This window comes from Plectrocnemia conspersa, unplaced genomic scaffold (genome assembly GCF_051122295.1).
Source record: "Plectrocnemia conspersa isolate PC_06_02 unplaced genomic scaffold, ASM5112229v1 ptg000004l, whole genome shotgun sequence".
NCBI classification, from domain to species: Eukaryota; Metazoa; Arthropoda; class Insecta; order Trichoptera; family Polycentropodidae; genus Plectrocnemia; species Plectrocnemia conspersa.
Window position 1 is genome coordinate 12,530,318 of NW_028277168.1, and position 17,367 is coordinate 12,547,684.

The 17,367-nt window shown below is 29.3% G+C and overlaps 1 protein-coding gene and 1 long non-coding RNA gene across 23 annotated transcripts in view; one reads left to right on the forward strand and one right to left on the reverse strand.

The window, feature by feature from the left end:
* Nucleotides 1-10,559, forward strand: part of Pde8 (phosphodiesterase 8) — a 173,401-nt gene extending 162,842 nt beyond the window's left edge. For 15 of the 22 annotated variants that reach the window (XM_088184962.1, XM_088184963.1, XM_088184956.1 and 12 more), the window contains 11 exons: nt 1,440-1,642; nt 1,713-1,905; nt 2,447-2,623; nt 2,859-2,882; nt 3,887-3,979; nt 4,150-4,404; nt 4,470-4,686; nt 6,564-6,745; nt 6,816-6,952; nt 7,022-7,176; nt 7,474-10,559. In XM_088184962.1, the coding sequence (XP_088041088.1) occupies nt 1,440-1,642; nt 1,713-1,905; nt 2,447-2,623; nt 2,859-2,882; nt 3,887-3,979; nt 4,150-4,404; nt 4,470-4,686; nt 6,564-6,745; nt 6,816-6,952; nt 7,022-7,176; nt 7,474-7,634 (1,797 nt within the window). In that variant the 3' untranslated portion in view covers nt 7,635-10,559. Of the gene's footprint in view, nt 1-1,439; nt 1,643-1,712; nt 1,906-2,446; nt 2,624-2,831; nt 2,883-3,886; nt 3,980-4,149; nt 4,405-4,469; nt 4,687-6,563; nt 6,746-6,815; nt 6,953-7,021; nt 7,177-7,473 lie in introns of those variants that run through there. The other 7 variants (XM_088184958.1, XM_088184966.1, XM_088184954.1 and 4 more) reach the window with 6 other exon arrangements.
* A 33-nt stretch (nt 10,560-10,592) lies between these two features.
* The window catches only part of LOC148235952 (uncharacterized), a 77,274-nt gene continuing 70,499 nt past the window's right edge, over nt 10,593-17,367 (reverse strand). Inside the window, exons 3-4 of the long non-coding RNA XR_015809345.1 lie at nt 10,868-10,992; nt 10,593-10,807 (exon numbers count right to left, since the gene is read on the reverse strand). This is a non-coding gene — a long non-coding RNA (uncharacterized LOC148235952). The remainder of the gene's footprint in view (nt 10,808-10,867; nt 10,993-17,367) is intronic.

The window sequence follows — 17,367 nt, forward strand, 5'->3', positions numbered from 1 at the left end:
TGTCATCAGATGGAGAAGGATTTTGGATTATTCTGTCAAAATATATTGTTTCCAAGGGTTTGGCCTTGATATGAAATAAATCTATTTATATGCCGATATTAAAATGCAAACGTAAATTTTCCATTACCCGCAAAATAAAATTGCTTCCGTCGTTGCGATTGCAAAATGTTTAAATAGGAAAAGCAGTGCAATAAATTTAAGATAAAGCTATTAAATATGAAGGACCAGTTAAAGTACGGTGGCACTAAATAATTCTTATCAACTTAGAACGCAAAAGAAAAAAGTTCGCTTTAAACAAAACGGAAGTTATAGGAGTTATTCTTAAGACTTGCTAAGGCACAAGTAAATGTAATAGCTTGTATTTTTTTATGTTATTGGCAATAAAAATATTTCACGAAAAACTCTATCGTCTTATTTGAAATAACATATACTTTTAAGTATGTATAGGTAGCATTAAAAAAGCCTATTGGATTTTTCCAATGCTTATATTTAATGATCCATTAATGCTAGAAAAAATAAAGTAAATTTAAATTATGAATACATTGCGAAATATTTTTACAACCTTATTTGTAAAGATCGATCAAACCTGTATGTTTAATTTTCGGCTAAAACCGAAACCCAATCGAATATTGTGATTCAGTTTTAGTCGAAAAGTAAGCTGAAACATAATAATCTTAGTTATGCATTTATATAAACCTGAAAATGCCAAGAACATACAAATTTTTCATTTCAAACAAGATATAGATAAAAAACAATTTTAATTATTCAATTATTTTCAAGTTCAGGTTTAATTTGAATTAATTTGAAGTTCACCGAGAGACAACTTTTATGGCATAACTCTGTTGAAAGCCCCCATACATTTTTGCAATCTACCAATTCTCACGCAGTGAGTTTTTTTTATCTGTTTATTAACATAAAAAGTTTTCATAAAAACCAACATATTTTTTTCTATAACGTAAGAACTTTTTTTAATGTTTTTTAATATGTATAAATTAATATAAAAATATTGATAACTACTGTTAAGATAAAAAAATCGACAGTTTAGTTTATGAACTTCGTAAAATAATGTTAGAAATGTCACTCACATGTGTTTGCAAAATGGTATACTTGTTTTTCACACATGTGTGTGTGTGCGCCCGGGAAGCGGTCGTTTTTAGATTACTAAAACAGAAATAAGGCCGAGAATGAGAAAATCGTAAACAATTCTTTGCCATTCAAATACTTCCGACCTCTATTAAAAGCTTTCAAGAAAGCATACATATTTTCAGACATCTGGAACAGATCCACCCTTTCTTATGCAGTGATATAAAAAATGCGGTGTTTGTAAAACATTTAAAAATATTCGTACAAATTAAATTCTTAATATTAAATAGTATGTGAAAAAGAGCAAAATGCTATTAATTATAAGCAATACTTATATCTTATTGTGTCATCCACAGTATGCGAACAAGGTAGCCGAACGTGTTCTAGGCTGGAGATGCGAAGAAGCCGCCGGAAGAACTCTGGGCGAAGTCGACACTGAGACCGTTAACCAACTGAACCGAGGCAGAGACTGGGAAGGTATTTTCCCGTTTAGACGGCGAGCTCCAGCTGATACGGTCCTTCTTTCTTGCAGGGCCTCTCCCGTTTCTTGCGACAGCAGGTGGTAACCCCTAACATAAATCTCACCCGAAACGACAGCAATACTTAAATTTGCCCTAAATTGCTTTCAGAACCACCACTCATTACGTGTTCGTGTCCGAGCCTCACTCGAATAACTCTGTTGGGGTCTGGGATGTGGCCAGGGGGTCTCTACATTCGGTCAGAAGAGGCTCCTTAGACGTTCGTTCGATTGGCTCCGACGGGTTGAGAAGAGCCAGTCTGGCTAAGTTGCAGGGATTGCCTTTGGAAGCACCGATTACTAAGGTAAATATAATCGTAATAATTGCCTTTTTACTATGCATTTTTTTGCTACAAATATAAGATATGAGTTAAAAATTATGCACTGATTTAAAATTCAACTCACTTACCATTTTAAATGTATCTTTTAAATATCATTTTTTTTTAAAAATATTTTTGCCAAAACTTATAAAATTCAGATGACAAAAAACCTCACATTTAGATCATCAAATAAATTACAAGAGCTTAACGCGATCTTCAAGAACACTTTTGTAACTGCAAAATAATTTATAAGATTTTGTAATTTGAACTAAAAAAACGGATGTGCCTAGCCCCAGTACCGCACAAATTTTAACAGAGTTTAAAACCATTATTAATATTTTATTAAATTTGTTGCCAACTTAATGCGTTACACACAGATAAGCGTATTTATACTATAAATAAACTATAAATTGCGATTATATATTGTGTTTTATATATTAATATAGTTATTGTACAATCCAAGTCAGGAACATGTAAAGTATTGATTGACTATATTTTTATTAATATTATTCGTTGCCTTTTTCAGGTGATCTCGTGGCTAAGTTCAGCTCAAGAAGGTAGTAACCCACAAACCGTTAGTCTAATCAACCGTGCAATAGATTTACTAAGGACAACAGAACTGTACTCACCGCAAGTGCGCGACGACCACCGATTAAGTACTGATGATCCGGTGGCCAATGATCTCATAGGAGCTCTGCTTTCAGTGAGTGTTGTGAAATATTCATTATCTTTCTAATCGTTGTACATACACTAAGGTTTTAAATAATTGGAGAAAATATGAGTTTCGACGACCCGCATAGTGAGATTGCCCTATGCGAATCATCTTTTATACAGATTCCTGCTTGATATATTTATAATTTTATATTTAGTTGCTCGATTACTTACAACATTTTGTATTTTTTTTCATTTTGGTGATTCCTGCGGCGATTTGCTCTTAGAAGGAGCAGGTAAATCAATTCATGGTAGGATATTTATTGAAATATCTTATTTTTCTGTCTTCTGATAATAGCTTCTTGCTAAAATAGATCTAACGCTAATGTTTAATTCACGCATGCATTAGCATTAGTAATTTAAAGTAATTATTAAAAATACTTGTGAATTAAACATATGGCGTATTTATGTTTAGAGCGCAATACGTAGATTAAACTAATTTGTGAAATGAAATCTACTGCACAAAAATATATTTTTCATTTTTCTTACAAAGGGTATGGATCACTCTCTTTTGGTACACAAAGAAGAAAATGATGAAATGACCATCAGATGACTATTATTATATGCATGTTTTAATACACGACTGTTTGACTTTTCCCCCCATCTTTCTATGACAAAAAGTGTATGTTGATGTTTATTTTACAATACATCCTTAAAAAAGTAATTTAGTTTCCATTTTATTTGTATTGTAGTTTATTACATTTATATTGCTTTACTAATAATTTTTTACTAGTAGCCTAGTCTCAACCTAGACTGCTTAGTCTATTTAGTCTATTTAGAATTGCAAATACACCATTACAATTAAAATGTAGATGTGAAATGTATCTTTGAGTTTTCGAACGAAACGGTGCTAGTCGAATTACTCAACAAAAAAGCATTTAAGTTAATTAAATAAAATTATTGGAAGCAAAAAATTACATAATAATAATAAAATAATATAATCAAATCACATTTCTGGGTGTGCTACTGAACTTTTCTTGGAACACACCTTCATTTGAGCTAGTGTACGTACTAAAAAGGAAAAATAACAATTTCCATATATGGTATAGATTCTAAATGTCACATATTTAGATAAGTTGAGCATCTTATAAGAAAGAATCAATTTATAATATTTTAAATAAAAAAAAAACACTTCATACACTTTCGTATCTTTAATTGGTGAACTTCAATCATCAATACTTCCGCCACTTACTTTTTAATATGTAGAAGGTAAATGAATGTTTTGTTTGAGTGTGTTATTTTGTTTTCATTACAGCAAGGTCCAACTACTGTGCTTTCTTCACGTAGAAGTAGCAATGACTCTACAGTGATTAGAACACATACATCCCGTCAAAATGTAAAACATAAAGTGAGTTAAGAGCTTTCGATTAATCAATAATCAAATCACCATAATTGTATTTTGTTATTATCTAATATCTATTTCACATAATGTAGATAGCGATATTAATCAGTAGTTGTGTTTTTTAACTTTAAATATTGTGTTAGAATACATGTAACGTTAACGATAACGCTCTCAAGTTACAGGCACCATCTCAACTCCAAGATTTGCTCGATTCGTCGCTGAGTTGGGAGTTCGATATATTCAAGTTGGAGGAGTTGACAAAGAAGCGACCGCTTGTACACCTCGGTTTGAAGATCATGGGACAATTTGACGCGTACGGTGTGTTGGGCTGTGACGAAAAGACCATTATTAACTGGTTGACGGTCATCGAGATGAATTATCACACTTCGAATACGTATCACAACTCAACGCACGCTGCTGACGTGATGCAGGTTATTATATTTTTTTATGATGAAGATCATGAACAAATTACTTAATAAGCATTTACGTGTTTCAGGCTGTGGCTTGTTATTTACAAACTGAACGATTACAAAATTTACTAGAGCCTACTGATGAAATTGCCGCTTTGATTGCGGCTGTCGCCCATGATGTTGACCATCCGGGGACTTCAAGCGCTTTCTTGTGCAATTCGCGTCATCCGTTAGCAATTTTGTACAATGATATGACAGTATTAGAAAATCATCACGCTGCTCTTACATTCAAATTGACTCTAAGTAAGTATTATTGTTGTTATTGAACCATTAAGAGAGCTGGCAGATTGTTCGGTTTATAGTAGGTCCAAAAGTTATAAGCTAAAGTATAATATGAAAATATCTGCTAATATTTATTTAATATAGTCTTATTTAACAGTTCTATATCTTTTAAAAAGTAGAATAAGTATTGCTATTAAAACCGACTGTTTCAAATCTGTTTAATCAATTATGACAAATTAATGTTCAATTAATAAGCAGACAGTTTGTTGTTATGTATTTAGATGGAATTATAAATGTAAACTTAAATTATTTTATTATTTTTACATATATATGTATGGACATCTATGAGCAAAGAGAAATATTATAATGTCTGGTAAATAATTTTAGCAGAGTCTTAAACCATTGCTAAAATATTTATTATTTTTTTTTTGCGACATTAACTAGCATCATATTTGTTGAAAAAGCAACATAGAATTCTAATGCTTCCTCCACACTCTCTGAAAGTAGGCCATGGTTGGGCAAGGACGGAAAATATAATGTGTTAATTCGGGGCTACTTCGGTCGAGCTCGGGTCTGCCCGATCTAATGTCTCGGCGACCTCGACTATATTCGGTAGACCTTTGGTTCGGTAACTACCAGAGAGTGTAGAGGAAGCATAATAAGTATAAATTAACCAAAAATATATATTATTATCTATAAAAAATATAATTTATTTATAATACATAATTTACATATTTTATAAAAAGTATTAGTCCAGTGCTAAATATTATTGTTTGTTTTCATACAACAGTATGAAAACAAACTTTTAAGATATTTTTAATCAATAATATATATTTTTCTATCTCTTTTTTATACTTTCGGTTCCCTTCTATAATTCCTTCTAGGGAATTTTTAACTACATCCACATTGACCAAACTTCGGAAGAGATAGTATTCCTTGAGAAATTGGTGGATGGAACATTATTTTCCAATCAAACATTTTTAGTTCAATTAATGTCATCTTTGAAACAATTGGAGACCTTATTAATAAATTAGATTAATTGTCCTTTTTTAACTTTTACTCCTTCTAATTGATTTTACGCTAACTTCAGATTGATCTTTGATCCAGATCTTTGAGGCTAAAATACCCAGAATTCTAACTAAAATTTCTCTCTGTAGACTTTACAAAATGTTCCTGCAACTGTTGTCGTATTTGTCTGGACTCCTTCTTTGGTCTATTAAAAATATATTATAATTTAGTCTTCTTTCCTCCCGCAGTGGATGAAATTCATAAAACTGATTGAACAAGTTTATGTGTTGCTTATTTTGCGGGAAAAAGTTTGGTTCCCAGATTGCACTGACCTAATTTACATAAAGATGATCATGCAGGATTTGCAGAACTATGGTTTTCAACATTTTTCTCTCAAAAGAAGTGTGTTGCGTGTAGGAATACGCGTGCTGGTTAGTTCTTAGGTATGAATCCAAAACACGTGGGTTTGTGTGTAAACCTTTATTGAGCTCGGCGTGATCCGATCTCTTCGTAACGACGAATGGAGCCGACTGCTGTTAAATTCGGGGGCATTCCCGAACGCTGTATGACGGCGTTCGGGAACGAATACAAAAGGCGAAACGGGCGTCAACAAAGTGATTGTATATGGATTGTATAGTTTTTACCAGCATTCATGTTTTTTATTTTCATTGAATTTTGTATTAATTTAGAATTTCCTACTTCTTTCTCTCATAGTTGATTGTAGAGGAAAAGAGTTTTCAATAATAGTAAATATAGGTCTTTTGAGAAAATATTTGTTTTTTTCAATGTATTGAACAATAGCACTAAAATGGTTTTACTTCGTTTATACATACATATAAATACATATATTATATCTAAAATTTAATCTATAATGTATTTTTTAATTTCAGATGATAATCGTGTTAATATATTTAAAAACTTAGATAGAGAAAATTATAAAAATATTAGACACAATGTGATCGATATGATATTGGCTACCGAAATGACCAAGCATTTTGAACATCTAGCTAAGTTTGTTGCCGTGTACTGTCCGAAATCCATAGGCGGCAAAGACGACGATATAGAGATTGATGTATGCTTATATATTTCTTATCTTTAACAATTAAGAGTGTTGTATGTTTAATTTATCGCGTTATTTACAGTTAGGTGTACCACAATTATCAGAAATTAATCTGCCTAGCCTTGAGAATATATCACACATCAAACGAATGATGATTAAGTGTGCTGACGTATCGAATCCATCCAGGTCTCTTAAATATTGTGTAGAATGGGCAAGAAGGTATAGCATAATGCTATCAATGAAATATTGACTCATATGCATGTATATGATTATGATGTTTTACTTCAGAATTGCGGAAGAATATTTTCTTCAGACTGACGAAGAGAAAGCACGAGAGCTGCCGGTAGTTATGCCTGTTTTTGACCGCGCTACATGTTCAATACCGAGGTCACAAATAGGATTTATAGATTTTATTATAAATGATATGATGGAAGCTTGGTCAGGTAAGAATATTTCTATTTAATGTACATATTGTTACAAAACATAATGTATGTATCTCCTTTTTTTTTATAAAAAAGTGTTAAGCAGCCAACGTTAGTCGTTTTGCAGGCTTTGAGTTGTCTGTACAGAAAAAAATTCCAGATTATTAGAAAGGTTTTATTTCGCTATATTTGTTGGCGTCAGATTCTTGAAACAACTAATATAATCCCTTGTAACAGAGATACTAACATTTATTTTAATAATAATTTTTACGCCTCACTTTTATGTATATTGTCTATATTTTTATATTCTTATTACAGCGTTCGTTGAGATGCCTGAACTAATGACGCATACTCGCAAAAACTACCAATATTGGAGAGAAATGGACGAACAAGGAGTCACAACATTGCAAGACATTAAAAACATGCAGAATATTCTTGGAACACCTACTCTTAGCATACCAAAATCTAGTCCAGAATAACTATTTTATTAATTAGTAGTTAGATAAATAAAAAGTGTTTATTAATATTTATTTTCCATAAAACTTTCGTGAAACGTTTTTTGTTTTTGGTATTAAATAACAATTTGTTAACTGTTAGTATTACTTTATATTGCACAAAATAATGATTTTCGTTAAAACAAAGATGTGGTTTGTTCATGATTGAACTCTGGTAGATAGATAGATAGAGATAATATTATCATTCAACTCTATGTGCCAAACCAACTTTGTTGGTTGAATTCTAAATCGATTGTTACTTGAGATCGATCTCTTTGAAATTTCATAGACATAGATCATTAAAGTAAAACTTTATATATGTATAATCGTGTCCATGCCGTTGAGCAGATTATGGATTTTCTTGACTGAAGAAAGAGATTCTTGTAAATATATACATTTCTTCAACGCGTCACAATTTACACGCTTACTTATTTAAATTAATTATTTGGTGCCTGTAATGTGCTGGTATTCTTTATGGAATGACATTTTTACTATATTCTATGTGAATATTTTTATAGTAATGATCAGTTTTATTGTGAAATATTATAATTAATTAAAAGACAAACTATTTATTATTTAGTGTTACAATTGGTCAACAATATTAATGCATAGAGAATTAATACATTAATGTTTATAAAACAAATATAAATGTTTTTCATTACATAAAAAAATATTTTTATTTTGTCTTGTCTTACATTATGTTGCAATTTTAGTCCAATATTTTCTAAATAGCATTTCATTGAAAATTTAACAACACATCATTACTTTTGGATGCCAGGGTAAGTCGAAGATACAACTGTGATGATATATTTGAAATTGACTGAGTATTTATTTTTAATACTGTCAGTTATTTTCCTTAATGAACAACCCTATTTATGTATATTTAAGAATTATCAAAATTTATGTAATTTTTGAAAATCTATATCTGTAGATAAATTTTAAATATTATATATCGAAATTTTACACATGTATAAAGGTACTTTATCATATTGGTTTGTCATATATCATTTTGTTCGTTGTACTCATACCAATGTTGAAATCGGCATTCTTTTAAGAAATTGCCGTCATTAAAATATTCTTATTCATAAGAAAAACATTTCAATTTCGAACTAGTGACCATTCGATCTGACCAAAAGTAGATACTTTGCTTAGAAATCACACTTGCGCGTGATATACGAAAACAATTTGAAAACAATTAGAATAAATACTATTTTTTATTTAAATGCAAAAGGGATCATACTATAAAAGTCTACTCTATTTTTCTAAAACATAAATCCATGGATTTTTTCTTATTGGACAGATTTTTTTATAAACAAACATCTTTAGGTAAAAGTTGCAACTTGAAATCTATATAGATATTCTATGACTTTGATTATTATTATAACAATTCATATTTCAAGAAAACGTTAATAATAAATGTGTTGATAATTAATAGTTGATGTGTTCAAAATGAAATGTTTGTGAAATATACGCTTTAGCGTTATATACATTTTTATTTTATATAACCTCTGAAAGTAAAAACTATTTATTTTATTCTACGTATGTGTTTAAAGTACTAATACATTTATTACACATTAATAAAATTTTATATTTATAAATTAATTCAAACTTTTATGGAAACATTAAAATATCTTATTTATATAGATAACCAGTTTGACAATCAAAATGATAACATTTCATTTTATTTATTTTTACAATTTTAAACTATAAACCTATATATGGATACTGTATTTTTAAACTATAAATTGTCAGAGGTCTTTTCTATTTATATTGATGTTTTCGTTAATCATTAAATTGTATGTTTAAATATATTTATTATAGTATAAAAATAACTTATGTGGACTGATAAGACTATTTAGACCTTTAAGGTGTATGATAACTTCGATCAATGATGTATTACCTATACACTTTAGAATGCAGAGAATACACCAATTTTAGTTTTTCCATCCATATTGAGTTAGTTGACTTTTCGTGTTATTTTATTGTGAATAAAATGTATTATAATATTGAGATGTTGTTTTAACAGCTCTACTTCTGCCATAAAAGTTATGTTTTGTATCGTCTAATAGTATTTATAGAATACCTCCTTGGATTGTAAACGTTATTTTATAATATTATTCTTTAAAATTCTACTTTCTAAAACTGTTTGTAACATTCCTTATTGGTAATACTGTTTGCTTATTGTGCGATTACGTTGTTTACTTATTTACTAAACAGTTTTATTTATTAATTTTTTAGTGTAATACAATGTAAATATTGTAAGATATTATTTCTTGTTTGTGTTCCAATTATGCAATTGGCTATAAAATATACTACAAAGTTACAAAAGAATTTTGTAAGAAGTAAATGCCTAATTTATTTTTGTTCGTCGTTTTTACTATTTTAATGAGTGCATACGATTGATTAATGAAACGTTTATGCTAGGAAAAATATTCAGTGTATAATAATATTTAACTGTTTTAAAATTAGTAAGAGTTATTCAATGTCAAGCTGGTCTTGATGTATTTAATAAATGTTGTATTTAATAATATTCCCTAAACGTTAGTGTTCGTTATCGATTTCGATATATGCTACATATCGACAAATTAAGGCTAGCTTTCCATCTATTCGCAGTCAATTTGTTAACGTATTCTCAATACTAATATTAAGTAAATGTTTATTATATCATCTCTCAATGTAACTTTCGTGATGGACGTATAGATGGAAAGCTACCAATTATTCAATGTTATAAATACTTGGATGTATTGTGATGAATTTTTCTTCGGAATACATAAAGGAGTGACTGATATTCAACAAAATATTGTGGTTTATCGGTTTAATATGTTAGATTATAGTTATTTAAAAAAAAATGTATATAATATATAAGAAAAATTTGGCTGGATCATAAAACAATAAATTATATGAAAAATATTAATAGTATTTTATTAATAATGAAAAATTGTGAAAAATAAAAAGATTTATTTGTTAAATTTATCGAATAGACAAAACATCATCAGACCATTTTCCAAGTCATATATTATTAATTTATATTAAATATCGTTGACATTGTTTATATATTACATACATTCCGGATGAAATGGATTTATATATGTTCCTGCCATACAGCCATGTGAGTTACGTCCCAATTTCACGCACCTTCCTAGTACTCTTTTCATGACCTACAAAAGGTTATCACAAAATGTATTATAATTCTAGAAATATATAAATAAATAAAATACCTGGAATTCTACACGGCAAGAGTTGGTTATTGGTTCTTCTGGTGGTATTGGCTCAACTGAGTTGCCTCGGACTCCGTTGCTTATATCATCTTCCACCATCATTTCAGTCATGTGCCCTCTGCTAGCTTTTACATAAAAAAATATGAGAAACAATGATAAGAAACAATACAGAGTAGTCTTCATTATCACGACAGAGAAAGAAATGAAGACCGAGCAATTGTCTAATGTCCTTTTATAGAAATAAAATGTGGAAGCCATAAGAGATGCTGGTTTATAAATAGCCAGACTAGATTTTTGTTTGATTAGAAAAAAATACATCTCAGACTTGATATAAAAATAAACGCATACATACATACATATATTAAAATAAAATTATAGAAGATTTAGTCAAAATAAATATTTTAATGCTTTTTAACTTATTAATTTATTGGAAGAAAAATATAAAAAAAAAGTAATTTATCTACACAATTATATCCATGGTGTTCAATAAAAGCGCATGGATACATTTAAAAAACAAATTTTGTGTGAGTGACCTGAACCCAGAAGATCTGATATATAGTGCGTAAAATTTACCCCTCGTTCATTCCAAAAGAGAAGTTAATCACACAATGGAATTTCTTAGATTTTCGATTCTGGAAAATTATTTTCGTATTCCTTAAAATTAGAACACGATTGTCGGGATGTAAAGTGTACGAGAGATTTCACATCTGCCCTGCTATTGGTATGGAAGTCAGCAGCTCTCACTGCGAGACACGAAGGCCGAAAGGCCGGAGAAATAGACAGATTCAAAACATCAACCGCATGAATGGTTGATGACGGGCGACTGTAAGTACTAGCACGAGTAACGGCTAGAGCATTAGTGCGCATGCGCGACCAATACAATTCCCGATAAGCAATTCATGGCGCACGCGTATCGACTGCGCAAGACAGCCTTAGCTGCTCCCTCGGTATGGTTGTCTGTAGTCAATTTTCTGAGCAATTACGTTTCATAAATACGTTAATGAAAAAAAATAATTTTAGAATCATTTTACAATCCTAAGGCATGCACCGCATCTACCGCATGTATGAACTGCACGCCGTTACTATGTTCCTAGTGACGCGTTCATTAGTGTTTTTTATTATTTTGTATATATGTATATAATTATGTAATTTTTTTAATTTCAATCAAGTGTTTGGTCAATTAAACATAGCTTAATAGTTTTCATAGATTTATGTAAATAAAGTATTTGGTCAATTAAACCAAAATACACCCGAGTCATCCAAGATTCTCATAAATGCATATACAATATAAAACATATAATAAAACGTAACTTACAGATATTTATAATTTTGTGTTTTAATGTAAATCTAATTCCTTCATTACTACATTAATAAATTGATTTACAAATACATTCGTAAGAAAGGGGTTCAAAATAAAGAACTATTGTGTTGAGTTTTCATATTAAATATGTGTGCAAGGGTTTATAAGCAGTTAAGCGATATATAGAGAGGAAATCACTATAATAGAGGTTGAATATTAGTTGAAGAGACAAAAGTCGAATGTTCACTTATTGGAATTCTTGCCCTACGGCAGTTGAATTGAATATTAAAGGATTTCGATTGAAAAGGAAAATTGCTCACAGGGGTGTTTTCCACTTCAATTCCTAAATCGTGAGAGTTCGTACATAATGGGATGAATAAACTTTTATATAACAATCAAATCAATTTGGGAAATAGTTTGATTTGAGAAAACTTTTTATTGCGATTGCCAAAGTTGTAATCGTATTTTATCTATGAATTTAAAGAACGGAATATGAGTTCAAATGTGGCGAGTTTTATTTAGCAAGTGGAAAACTCATTTTTGAGCATGTTTTACAAAACATTTTAGTTTGCAAAAAGTTATTAAAAGCAAGCTTCAACTTATATGTACATATAAATATATATGTATGTCTTAAAAGATTTATAGATAATTCATTAAAAAAAGTTTAGTACTGTTACATATTTACGTGTAACTATCGTTGAGTGACGTGATATTTATGTTTCGAGTTGTATATATAAAATTAGTAAATCATTGTGGGTGGAAGGGGGAGAATTTCTTTATGTAATTTTATGTTTATTGTATAATAGTATACGTTGAGATAATTATAATAAACTTTGATCTCATAAATAATTATAAGAAACTTTCTCCCCTATCGATGACCGCAGCTTCTTACCATCCAAAACTTTGACTCAATCTCTATCAATCTCAACCCCTCCAATCTATGGCTTCCTGAATCGAGTTGATAAAATTCTTCGTCTATGGTATCACTACAGCATCACGCGATTAATTTAACAGCAATCTGGCTCGGCGTACCACAGGAACCGATGGCGGCAAAAGGGTTTGGTTTTAATTTAATTTTGCCGACGTGGTTAAAAATAATTACCCGAGGTGTTTAACAAAGCACATACTATGGAATGATATAATTTTAGCTGGCGAGACTGCTAGAGGGTAGTCAATTTAATTCTGTTTCGATTGGTAATACCTGGTGTCCGTTATTGCGACGCAACGTTAGTGCGAAAATGGAACTAATTTTCAGATAAGAAATGAAAAACGGGTAATTTATTTGGGTTGGTACACTAATTATATCGTGTCTGTCTGATAAGTCTGGATCGAATATTTTATATTAACTACTAACAGTACGCGGCTTAACCCTCCGAGCAGATATTAAAGTTTATTAATTAAATTAAATCGTTACTAGGTTAAAATTTAATTATACTCAATGATGATTCATCATAATTTCTTCGGTAGTATCTTAAGTGTTTTACTTAATTCGGCCATTCACATTTCTCATTAGAGACAGCTGGAATTGCCTTTTTCATTTTCGGCTGAAATCTGAAATTGAATAGTGTACATATTTCGTTTCGGCATACACATACACATGTTGCATATCTTCTTCTTATTCGTAATCCTTTTTCTTATTCATTGAGGATGGTGAATTGAACACCAAGCTATTCAAACAAATATATAAAATACTGTATTTATATGTTTCTATATTGTACTTATGAATAAGCAATAAAAAATATCTTTTGCATGATTATTAAATTTAATGTTAAAGAATTGAATCACATTTGATCCACGAAGTTAATAAATTTTTATCGTAATCAGGAGATAGAAATTAGTGTTTGTTTTATAATCAAAATTCAAATTAGGCTTTCCTAGTTTTTCATATTTTTTATAAATACATATTGAGGTCAATATGTAAATAATACATAGCGATAAATTACCGAAATAACTCTTTTATATTATATAATAATTAAATACATTAAAATGCCATAAAAATATTATCATAACCATAAGAAGATTAAACAAAGATTCAAATTGCTTTATTAAGATTAAACTTCCTTTCGCCGACAGATGCTGTGCTTAATAGCTGTACGAGTACGTGCAAGTGCAATTCATCGTTGCACATGGTGCATAAAATTTTAATAAGTATTTTAATAAATTCAGAAATGAGGTTATTCAGAAGCGTTAAAAAAAACTTGTAATATATTTTAATTAAAGAATATGAATATTTTAAAGGAAAAAAGTGCTATTCTATAATATAAGGATAATAATGAAAAACTTTTACCATCTTGATATATAATATTTATATATTTAAAATAAATTTATATAAGTGCCAATAATGCCTTTTTATGTGTATATTTGATATATTTTGAATGATTGCTGTCGTTATTAATTTTAATAGGTGTTTTATTAAAGTCTACCTTTACAATATATTTTTTCATACAACGATTGCTATATTGCAATATTAAAAATAAAAAAAAAAATTGTCTACGGCAAATATAATATTCATAGTGTTTTTTTACAATGTCTACAATATATTGTAGACGTTATAAAACATATTTTAGAAACCCATCCCAATAATACGTATACCAATATAAAAATATTTGTTTGTGAGTATGACTAGTTTTGCATTCTAAACTATGTATATCGTGTTTGCAATTCTAAAATAACGGAATTGCAAATGAAGTTTGTTTCGCGTGTTACAAGAAAATACTTTGTCACTCAGTACGTGTAAAAATGCAATTTTCCAGAAGAGCGAGAATATATAAATTTAATTAAAACACATATTTAAATATATACATTTTACTATTTAAATATGTTTTATAAATAAGAAAAGGGATATTTTTAGAATATAGATTACAATATTATTCTAATTACACACTATTGTTTCGAATATTGTACTATGTTATTATTATAGGTATATGAAAAGAAAACGCATATTTTTAGAATGGTATTATAACATTGTTTTCTATGTAAAAATTGCATTATTTTTTTTGTTTTTAAAATTTAATGAATTGCAAAGAATGTGCTGTTGATAAAAAATTAAAGATTTGGAAAAAATCTTGTGTCAGAACAACAAATATTTAGAAATATATTTTTTATTTATTAGTCAAGGCAAGTTTTGTTGTAGCATTATTATGTTTTTAAAAATAAAATCGATGTACTGATGATGAATTCATCAAAGAATTTATTGAAAGCTTAGCAGTAATTATTGGTCATAAGAACTTCTAAATCTTAGGATGAACGAACTGATGTTACATATTCGATTTACCGAAAGTACTGGAGAATTGACTTATTTAGTTCAACTAAAGGGCACGCTTTTTTAGATAGATTTGTGTAAAGCAGTTAAAGCAACATAAGCAAGATTTTGCGTAAGCATCACTTGTTTGACATATTTACTGATAGTTGAATTAAGGAAAAACTTGCCAAACCAGTGGTTCACGATGTAAAAAACTCTATTTTGTAAAGTAATACTGTATTTTCCATAAAGAGCAAATATTCTTTATTTTTATGTATTTAAAATTCAAAGAGCAAATATTTTTTCTTTTTATGTATTTAAAATTCGAACACTTTAGAATAACGAAATAAGTATACGCCTTTAGAAAGTAACATTTGCTTGATGGATATCTCCGAGGTTGAATTATGTAACGAAAATATTGGGACCTTCCAGTGATATATTGTTTCCCGTGACCGTTTTCAACCAAAAAACATTCATTTACTACGCTGGAGAATCCTTGCGTGTTATTTATGGGAGAACCCTTTAGTCCTAGTCGCAAAGAGAGCTTTTGTGTGCAATCACAATATTGTCTAGTTTATCATTATTGATAAATAATCACATTTGGTCGGAGTAATAATGCAAATTTCAAGAATAAGATCCCCCATAAAAGAGTACTCTGTGTTGTTCCCACAATAGTTAACATTGCAACTCTAATATTAAAAGTCCTTTTAATAAGACATGAAAAACACCGGGGTTTTAATGCGACATACCTCAGCAAAGTAGTAAGACTTCAATTTTTATATAACATACATTGTGCTTAGCATATTTTTAAATAAGGATCGATAATATGAAATACTAGATATAATAAATAGTCTTATCAATAGAAATTATTGTTTGACTCATTTTTATTTTTACAAATTTTTTAGATTGTATTCTGGAATATGATTTTCTCGAATTGCAACGACGAGAGAACTTCTGCTGGTAGAAAATAACCAAAATCCGGAGATTCTGGAAGAACTTCGTTTTTGTGATACTAATTTTCAACGCTGACGTTCTACTGCATGCAAAAATGGAAGTATTGTACAACTCTCTAATGGCAACGTCACTAATGAGCGCGGACAAATGGGCGTGCGTCAAAAGAGCGCTGCCTTATAAGCGCTGCGTCATAAGAGCGTTTACCAAAGTAGCGCTGTAACAAAATAGCGTGCGTCAAATGCTAATTTCCAAAGCTCAAAACATAAAAAAATTTCGCGATAAGGGCCAAATCCACGATAAACATTTATCAGCGCTATTTCTTGGGAATTATATTTATATATAACTACCTTATCCAGTTTAAAATATATAACGGAAAAATATGCGATTTTTGGAAATTCCAAAAGATTGTTCTCACAGTAATTTATAAGTCGCAAAATATAAAAAAATCGCGTAAATGGCAAACTCCACTATAAACACTTATCAGCGCTAGTTCTGTGTTATTATATTTCTATATAACTATCATATCTAATTTAAAATAGATAACTGTAAAATATCTGATTTTTGGAAATTCCAAAAGTTTGTTCTCACAGTAGTTTCCAAGGCTCAAAACATAAAAAAAATTCGCGTAAGGGCCCACTATAAACATTTATCAGGTAGATATTTATAATAAAATTACCGACTTAAGCCTAAGTGTTTTATGATATCGGATAACTTTCTTAAATTCTTGAATAAAAAATTCAAACTGTTTAAGTGATATTTTATGGTTAAATATGCACAAATGATAAGTAAATATATACATATATCTTATGTATGTATATTATATTTTGTTTAGACCGAATAATGTTTTCATCTTTCAATTCTTTTCTAAAAAATATTACTTATATTTTCGTATGTACGTATATATATATATATATATATATATATATATATATATATATATATATATATATATATATATATATATATATTTTAATATGTATTAAATTATGTTAATTATTTAATTAA